Genomic DNA, 16,303 nt, shown 5'->3' on the forward strand with positions numbered 1-16,303 from the left:
CTTTAAGTATCTTAAAAGTGGCTACCAAACCATCTTGAAAATGCTACCAAAACATCTTAAAATAAGATACTTGTTTTTGCAGTGTTGATGTTAAAATTCTATCTCTGCAAATACTCAAAAAATACATCTTAACACTTTCTTAAAATTATTATAATACCAAATAAGTTACCATAATTTGATCACAAAAAATCTCCATGGGGAAGCAATGTGTTCATTTTATGAACACAAAAAGTTTATACTTCAACTTGGCAGCGGTTTTTTACTTATCTGAAAGCTTTTGACGAACACAGTTTTGCTCATGATAAAACGATGCAATTGCAGGCTGCAAATAAGTAGCAGCATTATTCTAAAATAAATAGGCTTATCAAATTGACAATATGTAATTAACAATAAGTATTTTTCAGGCAAAAATGTAATTAAATTTAATTCACCTATGATGAGTCCCCACTCGCCATTTGTCATCATTCTCGTCAACTACCGCATCTTGCTCTAGTGATAATTTAGTGACTTTATTGTTATAATTAAAAGGTAGATACCATAAAGTTACTAAATGTTTACTACACAGAAAATTAAAAGGCATTAAAATAAGCTGCATCGCTTATTATTTTAATTCAATTTTGTTAATTATCTGAGCCAATAATGACAGCACGATTCTGATAAAAGATATTAAAACACTTTAATGAAATGAAAAGAAACTTGTTTATTATTAGAAACATTAAAATTAGTATAAAAGCAAAAAGCACTCTCCGTGCGCACTCGTCACGAGACAACTAGTTTTTATAGATAAAACAATCGTAGTACAGAAACTACTTAGCGACGACAGCGCCATTGGCTGTTCAGTAAACTGATTCAAACAAATGTCAAAATACTAAATTGCATCTTTTTCAACACTCCGCCTCAATTTAGTAGAGATAAAATCAAATATGTCCACATAATAATGATAAAGTATTACAAAGAAAATTTAACCATATTTAACTTTCACACAAACACAATTTAGATCGTAGTTTACCAAACTGACTTGCAGGCAAACCTTTTGTTAGAATGTCTGCTACTTGATCCTTCGTTGAGACATACTTCACATCAATTACTTGGTTGTTATACAAATCCCTAACAAAGTTGTACTTAACGTCCATGTGCTTTAACCTACGATGTTCCCACTTGTCAAGCAAATGAATTACCGACTGATTGTCTTCATAAATCACAATAGGCTTTGAAAATTTAATCCCTAAATCAGCAAGCAAATTTTTTAACCACACTAGTTCCATAGAAGCACTGGCTAGAGCTACGTACTCTGCCTCCGTTGAGGACAAAGCTACAGTAGTTTGTTTCCTCGTTGACCAACAAATGACACTACCAAAAACCTTAAAGAAGAATCCCGTCGTTGATTTCCGGTCCTTATCCCCGGCCCAATCCGCATCTGCAAATCCAATTAAGCTTTCTTCAACATTCTTCCGGTAGAGCAATCCCAATTTCAGTGTCCCTTGAATATACCGCAGTATTCGTTTTAGACCAGTCCATTGAGCTTCAGTGGCATTACTTTGAAATCTACTGTAGTAATTAACAGCTGTACTTAAGTCGGGTCTTGTTGTCAACATAACATACATCAGGCAACCAATTAGTTCCCTATAAGGTTTTGTCTCGATGATACAAACACCTGAACAGTCCTCTCGTGCTGGATTGACTTCCAATGGAGTTTTTGAAGGATTACAGTCTTCCATACCAAAGCGTTTCAAGAGATTCCTTAGATAGACATCTTGACTCAGAAGAATTCCTTCCTTGCTCCTTTCAATTTTTATTCCAAGAAAGTAGTGAATATCTTCCAAATCTGTCATAGCAAATTCCTTCATCAGATGCTTCTTAATGATTTTTAATTTTGTTTCGTCGTTTCCCGCTAAAATCATATCGTCGACGTACAAAACAAGATAGATTTTTATGTGTCTTTCCTCATAAACGTAAAGACACTTATCTTCTTCTGATCGAATCATCCCCAAACTTCTGATGTAAGAATCGAATTTCTCGTTCCAAGCTCGAGGTGCCTGCTTTAAACCGTAAATAGTTTTCTTCAATTTGCACACTAAACTTTGATCTCCCTTTAATCCCTCTGGCAATTTCATATATATGTCTTCTTTAAGATTTCCATGCAGGAAAGCACTCTTCACGTCCATTTGGTATGCAATTAGATCTTCTTTGCTAATTATTGCTAGCAGTGTTCTTACCGTCGTCGAACGAGCCACAGGTGAATATGTTTCGTTGTAATCATAACCTTTTTGCTGCGAGCACCCTTTGGCAACTAGTCTTGCCCTGTAGCGATCCACTTCACCTTCTTTATTTAATTTAATCTTGAAAATCCACTTACTATTAATTACCTTTTTACCTTCCGGCAAGTTAGTCAAAGTCCACGTATTATTTTTTTCAAGAGCCTTTATTTCATCGTCCACTGCAGTATACCATTCTTGCTTATCATCTCTTGTGCCAATGTCTTCAAAGTTTTTAGGTACGTCCTCGAGATATGTTTCTGCATTCAGGGCCAAAGTTGTATAATCTTCCAGATATTTAGGTCTAACACTTTCGCGATTACTTCGTCGACAAACTAGAGTTGCCGAATTTTCCGGTTGAACTGTTTCTTTTATTTTTAAATTTTCACTTTCATGATTCTGCAATTCAATTCCATTATTGTCAACTCCGCCTGAAGTTGAGATCCCCGACGACATATCTTCTTCTTCCTCGTCGGAATTTGAATTCTCCATATACTGATTGGCGAACGAAAAACGCGACTCATCAAATACAACATCTCTTCCAGGTAACACTTTCTTCTCTTCCGGACACCACAGACGATATCCATTAGGACAATATCCAACCATAAAACATTTCTTAGATCGAGTATCGAATTTTCCGGAGTTTATTTCCTTCGGAAGATGCAAGAATGCTACACATCCAAAAACTTTGAGTTTTCCGAGATTAGGCTTCTCTCCATACCACACTTCCGCTGGTACTTTATTCTTCAACGCACTTGTAGGACTTCGATTGATGAGATAGACTGCCGTTAACACTGCTTCCGACCAAAACATTTTGCTCAATTTTGAATTTAACAGCATGCATCGAGCTTTCTCAATGATCGTTCTGTTCATCCTCTCAGCAACACCATTTTGCTGAGGGGTGTACCGAATTGTGAGTTCGAACTGAATTCCACGTTCCTCAAAATGATTTTTTATTTCATTCGAGATGTACTCCCCGCCATTGTCACAACGGAAACGACTAATCTTTAAGTTGAAATGAGATGTTACCATAGCTTCATACATTTTAAAATATCGAAACACTTCAGACTTGGCGGATAAAGTATATGCAACTGTAAAATGAGTATAGCCGTCAATAAACGTCAGGACATACCTCTTGCTATCATGCGATTCAACATTGATTGGACCAAATAAATCACTGTGTACTCGTTGAAGCGGACGATGAGTCTTATTTCTTTCCTGTTGGTGAGGCTGCTGTGTCTGTTTTCCTTCAATGCAGTCTTGACAGAATTTTGAGACAGGTTCTTGTACGTTCAGATTAATTCCATCAACTTGATTTCTGAGCTTCTTTAATCCGTTGTTGCTAATGTGTCCCAAAGGTCTATGCCACATTTCAGCTGTTCCAAATGTTGAGCAAACATTTGCTTTTTCGCTTTCTGTAAAAAAATCTAACTCATACAATTTATATTTCCTGTGAGCAATAGCAACGATTTTATTTCCCATAAGAATAGAACCTTTTCCATTTTCGAAAAGAATTTTGAATCCATTCATGTCTAGTTTTCGAATAGACAACAAATTAAACTCCAAATCGGGAACCAACAAAACATTTTTAATAGATATTAGTCTCTTAACATTATCAACAATTGATGATGCTCTAATATCTCCAGTTTTCGTCGATTCAAGAATTTGTCCAGTTTTTGCTACTTTAATTTTCACTGGTTCCTTTAACATTCTTATATTAATCAAAAAATCATCTTTGCTCACCATGTGTTCAGACGCACCTGAATCCAAATACCACGATATAGAATCGGACTGGTTACCTCCCGAAACAGCAGAAAAACAATAATCATCCTCGAGTATAACTGTTTTATTAGGATCCATTGATTCTTCTTTTTTATCGACAACACTAGAAACGTAATTTCGCGCGACTGTCAAAAAAGAAAATTCTTCTTCACTACACTTTTGCCCCACATGCGCAGCAACATTTGCGGACTTAGTATTCTTGCCTTCTTTATTTATTGATCCCTTAGATGTACACTCCGAACGTTTATGGCCACGTTTTCCGCAATTGTAACACTCAAAATTAAACTGTTTTTTAATTCCGTTCTCATGCACTTTATTTTTCCGAAAATTATGATTTTTTGAATTCACTTGATTTGTTGGTGCCACAAAAGCTGTTGACGACTGAATTCCTTGAGAACTTTTCACATTTCCTTTACGTTTCGATTCTTCATCCAGCAGACGATTCTTGACAAATGGCAAAGTCAAATTTTCCTGAGACAAAGTTTCCAGTGCCGTAACCACAACATTGTATTCCACTGGTAATGTCAAGAGCAAATGACACACCACATCCGTTTCTTCCAGAGTTGCCCCCGTTGAACGTAGATTCCGCACCAATTTGTCAAAATTCAAAAAATGTGATTCCATAGTCTGAGATGATGCATTGTACTTCATGGTTAATAATGCTTTCCGAAGTAACAACTGACTCGCAATACCTTTCCGTTCAAAAGTGTTTTTTAGAATATTCCAAATCTCAAACGATGTTTCCTTGTCTTTGACGTATTCCAAGTGACTGTCCGCAATCCTTTGCACTATTTGAGATTTGCACTTTCGATCTTTCTTTCTTAAATTGTCTAATTGTGTTTGCTTTTGTGTTTTCACTTCTTCCGAATCTGTTTCAAGTATTGTAACCGTGCTCGTATAATCTTCTTCCACTAAACTGAGCAAATCACGCTCATCTAGCAACGTTTCCATACGAAATTTCCAGTTACTAAAATTTGTTCCGTCAAAAAGCGGAATTTTATATTTTTCTTCTTCCGCCATTGTGTTTAACCTCACAATGCACATACACAATCAAGCACACACGTGTAAAACAATTTCCTTTTCTACGATTCACGCAACTGGGCCCATAACCTGTTAATTATCTGAGCCAATAATGACAGCACGATTCTGATAAAAGGTATTAAAACACTTTAATGAAATGAAAAGAAACTTCTTTATTATTAGAAACATTAAAATTAGTACAAAAGCAAAAAGCACTCTCCGTGCGCACTCGTCACGAGACAACTAGTTTTTATAGATAAAACAATCGTAGTACAGAAACTACTTAGCGACGACAGCGCCATTGGCTGTTCAGTAAACTGATTCAAATAAATGTCAAAATACTAAATTGCATCTTTTTTAACAAATTTTGCTTATTTTAATCCATTTTGGGATAAAAATAAGCAAAATCGATTTTTTTGGAAATCTAAACCAGAATGTCTCCTTAAAAATATTTTTAATTTTATTCAATTAATTTTTTTTCTTTTCGAATATTAGTTGCTAATTTTCTTTATTGGCACATTTTTTCTACCATTCTGTAAATTGTATGCAAAAATATTAAGAGCATTTGAACCTTCGTGACGTCACAAATCATGGCGCATGACACGCAAACTTCTCAGGTATGTGAAAAGCACAATTTTGAATATTTTTTAAAAAAAACCTTTTGGAAAATGTTCAGAATAACATAGACTCTGTCTGTTATGTGCGAAAAATTCAAAATTTTGCGTTTAAAACGTTTTTGCTTCCTCGTGGAGGAAGCTATGTAGTCCTTTCGTTTATAAACTTTTTAAAAATGGTGAAAACAAATTTTCCTCTATATAGAAACATGTTATATGAGATCCTGATCAATTGTCCGGATGTATGTATGTGTGTGTGTATGTGTGTGTGTGTGTGTGTGTGTATGAGTATGTGGATCGTTTTTGTGAACACGATATCTTTAACAGGTTTTAATGGATTTGGATAAAATTTGGTAGGCTTATTTAACACATTAATCTTTCAAAAATGACGAGAGGATTTTTAAAAATACCCCCAAAAAAAAATTTTATCGTCTTTTTTCCAAAAATTTTTTTTTAATTGAAAAAATTTTTAAATCGAAAAATTTAAGGTAATATATAATATAATCGTCTTCTTTATGTCAAGATGAATCGATTGATATATATAAAGTATAGATTTGATTGAAATTTAAAGAATTAAAGAAAGTTAAAAAATCAAAAATTCTCATTTAAGCTAAAAAATAATGTGTTTATTTAAATTCATGTTTATATATGAAATAATTTTATTCCCTGCATTGAAACGAATTGGTTGGTATATATAAAGTATAGATTTGATTTAAAATTTGAGAATTAATAAAAATTGAAAAATCGAAAATTCATATTTTAGCTAAAAAATTTTGTGTTTTTTTTAAATTCAAGTTGATGAATAAAATAATTGTATTCCTTGCATTAAAACGAATCGATTCGTATATATAAAGTTTATGTTACACTCAAAATTAATTAAAATTTTCTTTATTTTTCAAAAAATTTAATTAGTTTAAAACATTTTTAACTCGAAATTTTTTAAATCAATCAATTGAATTGGACAAATTCATTGCTTCCTTCACGAGGAAGCGAATTTTTTGCTTCACACAATGAGGAAGCATAATGTTTATGAAATAAACATAAAGGACCCCCTCCTTGTTTAAACAATGTTAAGGTCACAAATCATGGCGCATGACACGCAAACTTCTCAGGTATGTGAAAAACACAATTTTGAATATTTTTTAAAAAAACCTTTTGGAAAATGTTCAGAGAAACATAGACTATGTCTGTTATGTGCGAAAAATTCAAAATTTTGCGTATAAAACGTTTTTTAAACAATGTTTAAGTTGGTTGTCACAAGTAAGGAAAAATACACGAATTGCTTATATGTAGGCATTGTTTAAAAAACGTTTTAAACGCAAAATTTTGAATTTTTCGCACATAACAGACAGAGTCTATGTTATTCTGAACATTTTCCAAAAGGTTTTTTTAAAAAATATTCAAAATTGTGCTTTTCACATACCTGAGAAGTTTGTGTGTCATGCGCCATGATTTGTGACCTTAACATTGTTTAAAAAACGTTTTAAACGCAAAATTTTGAATTTTCCGCACATAACAGACAGAGTCTACGTTATTCTGAACATTTTCCAAAAGGTTTTTTTAAAAAATATTCAAAATTGTGCTTTTCACATACCTGAGAAGTTTGCGTGTCATGCGCCATGATTTGTGACGTCACGAAGGTTCAAATGCTCTTAAGAACTTTTCATTTTAGAACGAATTAAAGTAAAAGTTTTAATTAAAAGTGATTTTAAGAAAAATTCCCTACAAGATAGTAATTTGTAAAAAAATATTTTCCAAAATTGAGTTTTAATGTGCCATGGGCCAACGAATACCGCTGTAGAAATTTTATGTGTCATTTTAACCCTATTGAAAAAAACTTGTACAGAATCTTGTGCATGATCGTGAACCGATCTTGCACATGTTCATTCACCAGCCCTGTAATTGAACGATAGTCGTTTTCGAACTGAACCGGCGTTTCTTGAATTCGAGAAAAACAAATTGACGCATAGGACCGATTTCTGAATTCAGAAATTGTGTTTGTCCAATTCGTACAACTTTTTAAGTGTGAAAATAAAGAAAATTAACCTGTAGATAAACATAAATTAATTAAAATTAAAAATAATCATCAAAAAATTTTTAATTGAAACGTGATTCGTATTGAATAATTGATTTATTTTTATTCATTAAATAAATTTATTAAAAATATTTGAATAATTCAAATTAAATTTATAAATATTTAAATTGAATAAAAATTAAATATAAGGTAAAGTTAAAGAATAATTGAATAAATTATAAAAAAAATTGAATATTAAAATAATAAAAAACATAATATAATATTGTTGAATATTGTTACGTAAAATTAATTAAAAATAATAATTCTATTATATCAAAGAAATTAGAAATTTTGAAATTTTTAAAAAATGCTAGTGTTGTAGGTAGAATAAAAAATGCATATATTTTTTATCATAATAATTTCTCTCACATAGGCTCTGTCGGTAAGTAAGCACTTTTTGTTACCTTTAACGTAGATAAAATTTTCTGTCAGCGAATTGGACTTCATCATTTCTCGAATTGGAATCACGTCACATTTTCAACACTTTTGCTTCCTCGTGGAAGAAGCTTTGTAGTCCTTTCGTTTATAAAACTTTTCAAAGTGGCGGAAACAAACTTTTCTTTATAGAAACATGTTATATGAGATCCTGATCAATTGTCCGGATGTATGTATGTGTGTGTGTGTGTGGATCCCTTTTTTGTTTAGAAGATAACTTTAACAGGTTTTAATGGATTTAGATAAAATTTGGTAGACTCATTTATCATATTAATATCTCAAATCTGACCAAAGGATTTTTAAAAATACTCAAAAAAAAATTTTATCGTCTTTTTTCCAAAAATTTTTTTTTAATCGAAAAAATGTTTAAATAGAAAAATTTAAGGTTATATACATATTCCTTACGTCAAGGCGAATCGATCCATATTGATACATGTCACTGATGGGGGTAACGAGAATTCATGAAGAATGCAAAAACTTTGCTACATCTTCATGAATTCTTGTCCTTAGCTGAGTCATTGGTAACGTGTTTTTCTACATTTTTCCAAACATCCTATCGGCGCGCCCCTTTACACTCCACGCTTTCCACTCTTCTCCCTATTCGCTCTCTCCACTTTCGCCTTACGGCCCATCTCTATTCATCCTTGCACCTCCCACTCTCAACGCGACAGGCCCTTTGCTTTCCTCGCGCCACTTCTTTTAACTTTCTGTTCGCCGGATACTTTTCCGAGCCGAATTTTCAATTATTTATTTAAATAAAAGGTTATGTTCGAAGTTTGATGTGTTTTTATATCTTGTAGATCATTTATAGCATAATTTATTATAAATAATTATTGTATCATAATAAATTATTATTAACTAATTATTAATTATAATTGTTATTACAATAATTATAATTTGTTAATTGTTAATGGTGGTTATTATTGTTATAGTGATTTATAATTTATAATGTTATATATATATATGTATATATATATATATATATATATATATATATATGTGTGTGTGTGTGTGTGTGTTTAATACGAATAATATTATATTGTTAACTTATAGTAAATATATATTATGTTACACATACATATCTGTATTTGTAACATATTATATTAATAAACTATATTTTAATATAATAATATTATTATCATATATCACACTTATTAAGTAAGATTAGTTATTAATTAGGTTAATTAGGAATGGTTAAGCAGGGATGTGAGAGAATTTCGGGGATAGAGGTGAATCTCGCGAGAAAACGCGCGACTTGGCTCTTGACTCGCGGTTTTCCGCGGGTCAAAAGTAAGAAGTGCATAGACGGAAGATTTGCCCCTCTCTTGGAAAATTCTCCCACTATTTTCGTCGTTTTGGAAGAGTCGTGGGCTATAAAAGCCGATGCACTGGACCAAAACGTCAGTTCTGTTGCAGAGCTCACTCAGGGTTGGTTGCCTTCCCTGCCTAGCCTACCCTATACTACGCAACAGCTTCCTACTTAGAAAAATTTCGAGTTAGTGGACTTAGAAAAATTTCTACTTATTCGTACTTAGAAATTTTTCCGAGTCTTGGACTTTGAATTTTTCTTCGCCTTTCGAACTTAGAAATATTCTACCCTTGTGGGACTTAGAATTATTTCAACAAAGTGTACTTAATGAAAATAAACGATCACTTGTAAATTGACTTATTTCATTCACCCCCCCCCGGCACTAACTTGAATTTCGATCACCACCATTATTGAGAATAGTTGCTGTTCTCAATAATCGAGGTACTTGCCATAATAGAAGAGTTGCTTTTCTATTGTGGGGTGGTGAATCGACTCACGAATATGATACTTAACCTATAAACTACTTTTGGACTGCATAGTTTCCACACTGTCAGTCGCCATTTTTTTTAGAGCTTTGTATCACCACCATTATTGAGACTAGTTGCTGGTAACAATAATTGAGGTGCTCGTCACAACGGAAAAGTTGCTTTTCTCTTGTGAGGTGGTGACTCTCTCTCTCTCTCTCTCTTCCAAACTTTAATGAAATTAAAGTTACTCGGCCACTATTTTGCTGTACCTTTGAATGCTCCCCATTGGCTATAAAAGTGAAATAGATTTGGCCTTTGGCCCGGTGGCTCCCTCTACAGTGACCGGTGTCAAATTGGCGCCCAACGTGGGGCCCGAAGACTTTCTTTCGTGTCTGAACGGATGTTCGGATGGACCACCCATTAATAAGCGGTCTCACACTCTTTGCTGAGCTAACCAAACCCATGTATCAAATAGTTTACAAAATGAAGTAGACTAACTTTTCAGTTTTCTTCCCATCACTTAAGGGGGGGGGCAGTCTTGTGGGACTGACCCCATTAACCCCACTCAGTTTCAAGAATACACTTCCGGGAGTGTTCACTAAAACCCGGTGGCGCCCAACGCTTCCCCTCTCTCAACTAAAAAGCTTCTCCTCCAGTCGGAAAGGCTTTCACCATTCTCTCAACCCAAAAGCTTACTCTCAAATCAGAAAAGCTTGCACCTCCATCTCAACCAAAAAGCTTCTTTATGAAAAGCTTTCACCTCTTCTCAACCCAAAAAGCTTCTTTATGAAAAGCTTTCACCTCTTCTCAACCCAAAAAGCTTATTCCCAAATCAGAAAAGCTTTCGCCTCTTTCTAAACCAAAAAGCTTACTCTCAAAAATCAGAAAAGCTTTCAACTCCGTCGCAACCAAAAGCTGCTTTAAGAAAAGAGCTTTCGCCTCTTCTCAACCAAAAGCTTATTCTCAAATCAGAAAAGCTTGCATCTCCATCTCAACCAAAAGCTTTTCCCTTTAAAAGCTTTTCCCTTCTATCTGTTACCTCAACTATAATTTATTTTTAAAAATAGCTTATCTATGCACACACTATGTACCCACAGCGCCTTTTGACTAATTGGGATACAGTCAGCTCGAAGCCATACCGACTGATTTCTCTCATACAGGGGGCGCTGCTGAGCAAGACAGTTAGACCATATAGTATCCTAACTCTCGAATCCCAACCTTTTCGTGCACTCAATCCTGACACATTGATGTGCTCAGATGAAGAGTACAAAAATCTTGATCTCTTCACCATGCGTCAAAGAACCCTAGCACTTAAATCTCACATTTTCACACTCTCTTCTCATCATACCTCAACTCAAGTTTCTATACCCAAGCAGGCGGGGGTAACCTTTCTTCTGGTAACCCCATCTCATACGTCTGTGATTGAAAAACTTCGCGCTACCCTGACTAATCATCCTCAAAGGTACCTTTTTCCATCAACTTCGGCAAAAGGGGGATATCGCCTACACGGCTCATGGCCAAGCGAAACAGTCCGATCGGAACTTTTCCTTGCACGCCAGCTTGACGTAGCTATCTCTACTTTTCCGTTGGGCCAAGCATGGTCCATACTTCAATAGGCACAATGAACTGAACAAGTTCGATGACCTATTCACCTACGATGACTGGACACCAGGAGCCGGATAGTTCAATACCAGATAGTTACCAACAATTGAGTCTTCTGCTGACTACATCTTCTTTCTCCGATTTCAAAAAACCGTTACTACGAACGTTCTTATTCTTATTTCCTGAACAAGGAACGGATAGAGAAGGCTTCACTAGTGACATTCAGAACACTAGAACACTTACCATAAAAAGCACAGATCGATCCCACTTCTATAATCTACTAACGAGTTACGAACCTTTCATAAGGTTTCGTCGACGGCCAAATTACCACCATTACGTTGTTACTCCTGCTAGAGTAATTTTCTAAGAGACTCCATCAAAATTGAGGGGGATGACAGATGACCCGGACGGGTATCTAATCATGAGGCTGAACAAGCCTAAGCCGTCAATCCTCACAATTTTCAAGCGCCTCTACTCCTAGTTCTCAGCCTTAGACTGCGGGTCGACCCTTTCCCCCTGTCTAAACCGGGCCAACTCCTGCCCCAGCCAGCGCAGTTGCCCATCACACAACACTAGGATAGAGCAGCTTTCGGTCCCTCGGACGAGGCGACCATTGCAACACATGCAGCTGAACAAGCTCGTTGCACATCTCAAAACAAATTCCATTACCCACCATCATGGAAAAGGCCGAACAACGCTCTCTTGAGGGGGATGACTGCAGCGATACCTGTGGCTGAACAAGCTCAGCTATCCAACAGCCAACCACTCATCATCCATCCAGCGGATGCAGAAAAGGATCAACCACTTTGTAAAATCTTGTACTCATCAAAATCATGTTTTCTAAAAAAAAAATTATTATGTAACATCGACATCACTCGAACTTCGAACAACCTTTAGTAAATTATAGTAACCAATCGTGACCAATGCCTTCCTAAGGGGGGGATTGATACATGTCACTGATGGGGGTAACGAGAATTCATGAAGAATGCAAAAACTTTGCTACATCTTCATGAATTCTTGTCCTTAGCTGAGTCATTGGTAACGTGTTTTTCTACATTTTTCCAAACATCCTATCGGCGCGCCCCTTTACACTCCACGCTTTCCACTCTTCTCCCTATTCGCTCTCTCCACTTTCGCCTTACGGCCCATCTCTATTCATCCTTGCACCTCCCACTCTCAACGCGACAGGCCCTTTGCTTTCCTCGCGCCACTTCTTTTAACTTTCTGTTCGCCGGATACTTTTCCGAGCCGAATTTTCAATTATTTATTTAAATAAAAGGTTATGTTCGAAGTTTGATGTGTTTTTATATCTTGTAGATCATTTATAGCATAATTTATTATAAATAATTATTGTATCATAATAAATTATTATTAACTAATTATTAATTATAATTGTTATTACAATAATTATAATTTGTTAATTGTTAATGGTGGTTATTATTGTTATAGTGATTTATAATTTATAATGTTATATATATATATGTATATATATATATATATATATATATATATATATATGTGTGTGTGTGTGTGTGTTTAATACGAATAATATTATATTGTTAACTTATAGTAAATATATATTATGTTACACATACATATCTGTATTTGTAACATATTATATTAATAAACTATATTTTAATATAATAATATTATTATCATATATCACACTTATTAAGTAAGATTAGTTATTAATTAGGTTAATTAGGAATGGTTAAGCAGGGATGTGAGAGAATTTCGGGGATAGAGGTGAATCTCGCGAGAAAACGCGCGACTTGGCTCTTGACTCGCGGTTTTCCGCGGGTCAAAAGTAAGAAGTGCATAGACGGAAGATTTGCCCCTCTCTTGGAAAATTCTCCCACTATTTTCGTCGTTTTGGAAGAGTCGTGGGCTATAAAAGCCGATGCACTGGACCAAAACGTCAGTTCTGTTGCAGAGCTCACTCAGGGTTGGTTGCCTTCCCTGCCTAGCCTACCCTATACTACGCAACAGCTTCCTACTTAGAAAAATTTCGAGTTAGTGGACTTAGAAAAATTTCTACTTATTCGTACTTAGAAATTTTTCCGAGTCTTGGACTTTGAATTTTTCTTCGCCTTTCGAACTTAGAAATATTCTACCCTTGTGGGACTTAGAATTATTTCAACAAAGTGTACTTAATGAAAATAAACGATCACTTGTAAATTGACTTATTTCATTCACCCCCCCCCCGGCACTAACTTGAATTTCGATCACCACCATTATTGAGAATAGTTGCTGTTCTCAATAATCGAGGTACTTGCCATAATAGAAGAGTTGCTATTCTATTGTGGGGTGGTGAATCGACTCACGAATATGATACTTAACCTATAAACTACTTTTGGACTGCATAGTTTCCACACTGTCAGTCGCCATTTTTTTTAGAGCTTTGTATCACCACCATTATTGAGACTAGTTGCTGGTAACAATAATTGAGGTGCTCGTCACAACGGAAAAGTTGCTTTTCTCTTGTGAGGTGGTGACTCTCTCTCTCTCTCTCTCTCTCTCTCTTCCAAACTTTAATGAAATTAAAGTTACTCGGCCACTATTTTGCTGTACCTTTGAATGCTCCCCATTGGCTATAAAAGTGAAATAGATTTGGCCTTTGGCCCGGTGGCTCCCTCTACAGTGACCGGTGTCAATATATATAAAGTATACATTTGAGGTAAATTTAAAAAATTAATGAAAGTTAAAAAATTAAAAATTCACATTTTGGCAATAAAATTTTGCTTTCTCCACGAGGAAGCAAATTTTTTTGCTTATCGTAAAGAGGAAGCATGTAATGAACATCTGAATTTACAACTTGTTTATTTTATTTATTATTGACAAAATCACTTAACAGACAGTATTCTTCACCTTTATTGGTAACCATTATCACATTTCATTGCTTTTTAGAGCCCTGTACAGGTTAATTTTCTTTATTTTCACACTTAAAAAGTTGTACGAATTGGACTAATACTATTTCCGAAATCAGAAATCGGTCCTATTCGTCAATTTGCTTTTCTCGAATTCAAGAAACGCCGATCCAGTTCGAAAACCACTATCGTCCAAATCTTTTTTTTAACAGGGAGATGTACAAGTACAGCAAGTGAACATGTAAAAAGAATTACAACAACGTTTCTGTACAAGAACACCCTAATATTGGATAATTTGGATAATTGGATATCCTTTGGATAACCCATGGATATCTGAGGATATCTTCTGGATATCTCTATAGACTTTCATAAATGTCCTCCAGATATCCCATAGATATCGTCAGGATATCCCACAGATATTTTTAGGATATTCTCAGTATATCTTCTGGATGTCAAGAAGATATTCTCAGGATACTGTTTTTAAAGTCATTATGAGACTACAAGTGAGAATATTCTGTGAATTAAATTTTATATAAATAAAATAAAATGCTACTTGTTTTTCGAGAAAGTTGTTTAATTTGAAAAACTATTAACTAATTTTTTTCTCATTCGTGATTCATTCCTTTATTCATATGCTTAATATTGTCAGAAAATAAATTGGCTATAAACAATATAAATTCTTCCCCGCAAATAATGAAAAACTATTAATATTAATTATACATTAAGTGCATGAGTTTATTTAAAAACTTTGAAAAATGCGTTTCAAATCTTCATTTAAAATAAATTAGAAGCTCATAAGATTTTTGTTTTTATTATGTTATTCATTATATTAGACAGACCGGCGGTTTGGATATCCTAGCGATATCCCAAGATATCCTGGGACCATTCTAGGATATCAACCATTGATATGGATATCTTAGGGATATTGTTGAAGGATTATAATTTTAAGCCGAGTTTTATTGCTTAAAAAATTTGTAAATTTAATAACTCAACTTTAAAAAATATATATTGAGATTCGTTAATATTCCCAGGTTATGAATATCTAAAATTTATCAAAAAATAATTACATTTAAAAAAGTTATAATTTATCTCGTATACCTTACGTTTGATAAAAAAATGGACATGTTTGTATGTGTAATTTTTGTTAGTATGCGAACATATATATGTAAGTTAGGTTAGGTTTTGAAAGATTTTTTCTCCAAAAAATTTCCCATTTCCCATTGTGTTTAAGTGCAGAATAGAATAATTTGTTTTTGGTAAGTTCCAATATCTACTAACGAACGTCAGTTGACTGACCCTATTGTACTGCTTAATACAGACTTTACTAATAGTAATTTATAATAAAACTAAGGTTTTTTTTATTTGTAGCTGATTTAGTTTGGAGTCAAGTATTGTTATAACATACAACCAATAAATATTCAACTTGATAAAGAAGACATCAACTGTTTTGAAATATGAAGACAAGATATAATCTTTTACACATACAGTGGTATGTACTTTTTCAACTTCCCTTCCTTCAAGGTAAGTGCTCATAATTTCTTAAATAGTAGACACGATCTAGTATAAAAAAACTTCTACTATATGTTCAAAAGCCAAGTTTAACTCCTAGTGGCTTAGGCCGTTCCCGAAATGAGCATAATTGCATACATTATTTTGCATATTATACTTGCGAAGTATACACTTAACCATCCTTGTTCAATGCATGTCCCGGCTGAAAAAACTTGTACAAGAAAATGTAGAAGTTCTTGTACATGTTCATTAATGAACTTGTACATTTTCTTGTACATGTTCAAGTAATGTTCTTGAACAAGTTCAGCATCCGGAATTGAGACATGTTTTTGTACCAGAACTTGTACAAGATCCTGGACAAGAAAATGT

The 16,303-nt window shown here is 34.2% G+C and overlaps 1 protein-coding gene across 2 annotated transcripts in view; it reads left to right on the plus strand.

Moving 5' to 3' along the window:
- LOC127289487 (venom serine protease Bi-VSP-like) overlaps window positions 1-16,303 on the plus strand; it is a 102,623-nt gene that overhangs the window by 34,214 nt on the left and 52,106 nt on the right. For both annotated transcript variants that reach the window (XM_051317447.1, XM_051317448.1), the window contains exon 2: window positions 15,794-15,946. In XM_051317447.1, coding sequence (XP_051173404.1) covers window positions 15,880-15,946 — 67 coding nt within the window. In that variant the 5' untranslated portion in view covers window positions 15,794-15,879. The remainder of the gene's footprint in view (window positions 1-15,793; window positions 15,947-16,303) is intronic.

The sequence above is a fragment of the Leptopilina boulardi genome, unplaced genomic scaffold (genome assembly GCF_019393585.1).
Source record: "Leptopilina boulardi isolate dan_hultmark-lab unplaced genomic scaffold, ZJU_Lbou_2.1 LbouV2_41, whole genome shotgun sequence".
NCBI lineage: Eukaryota > Metazoa > Arthropoda > Insecta > Hymenoptera > Figitidae > Leptopilina > Leptopilina boulardi.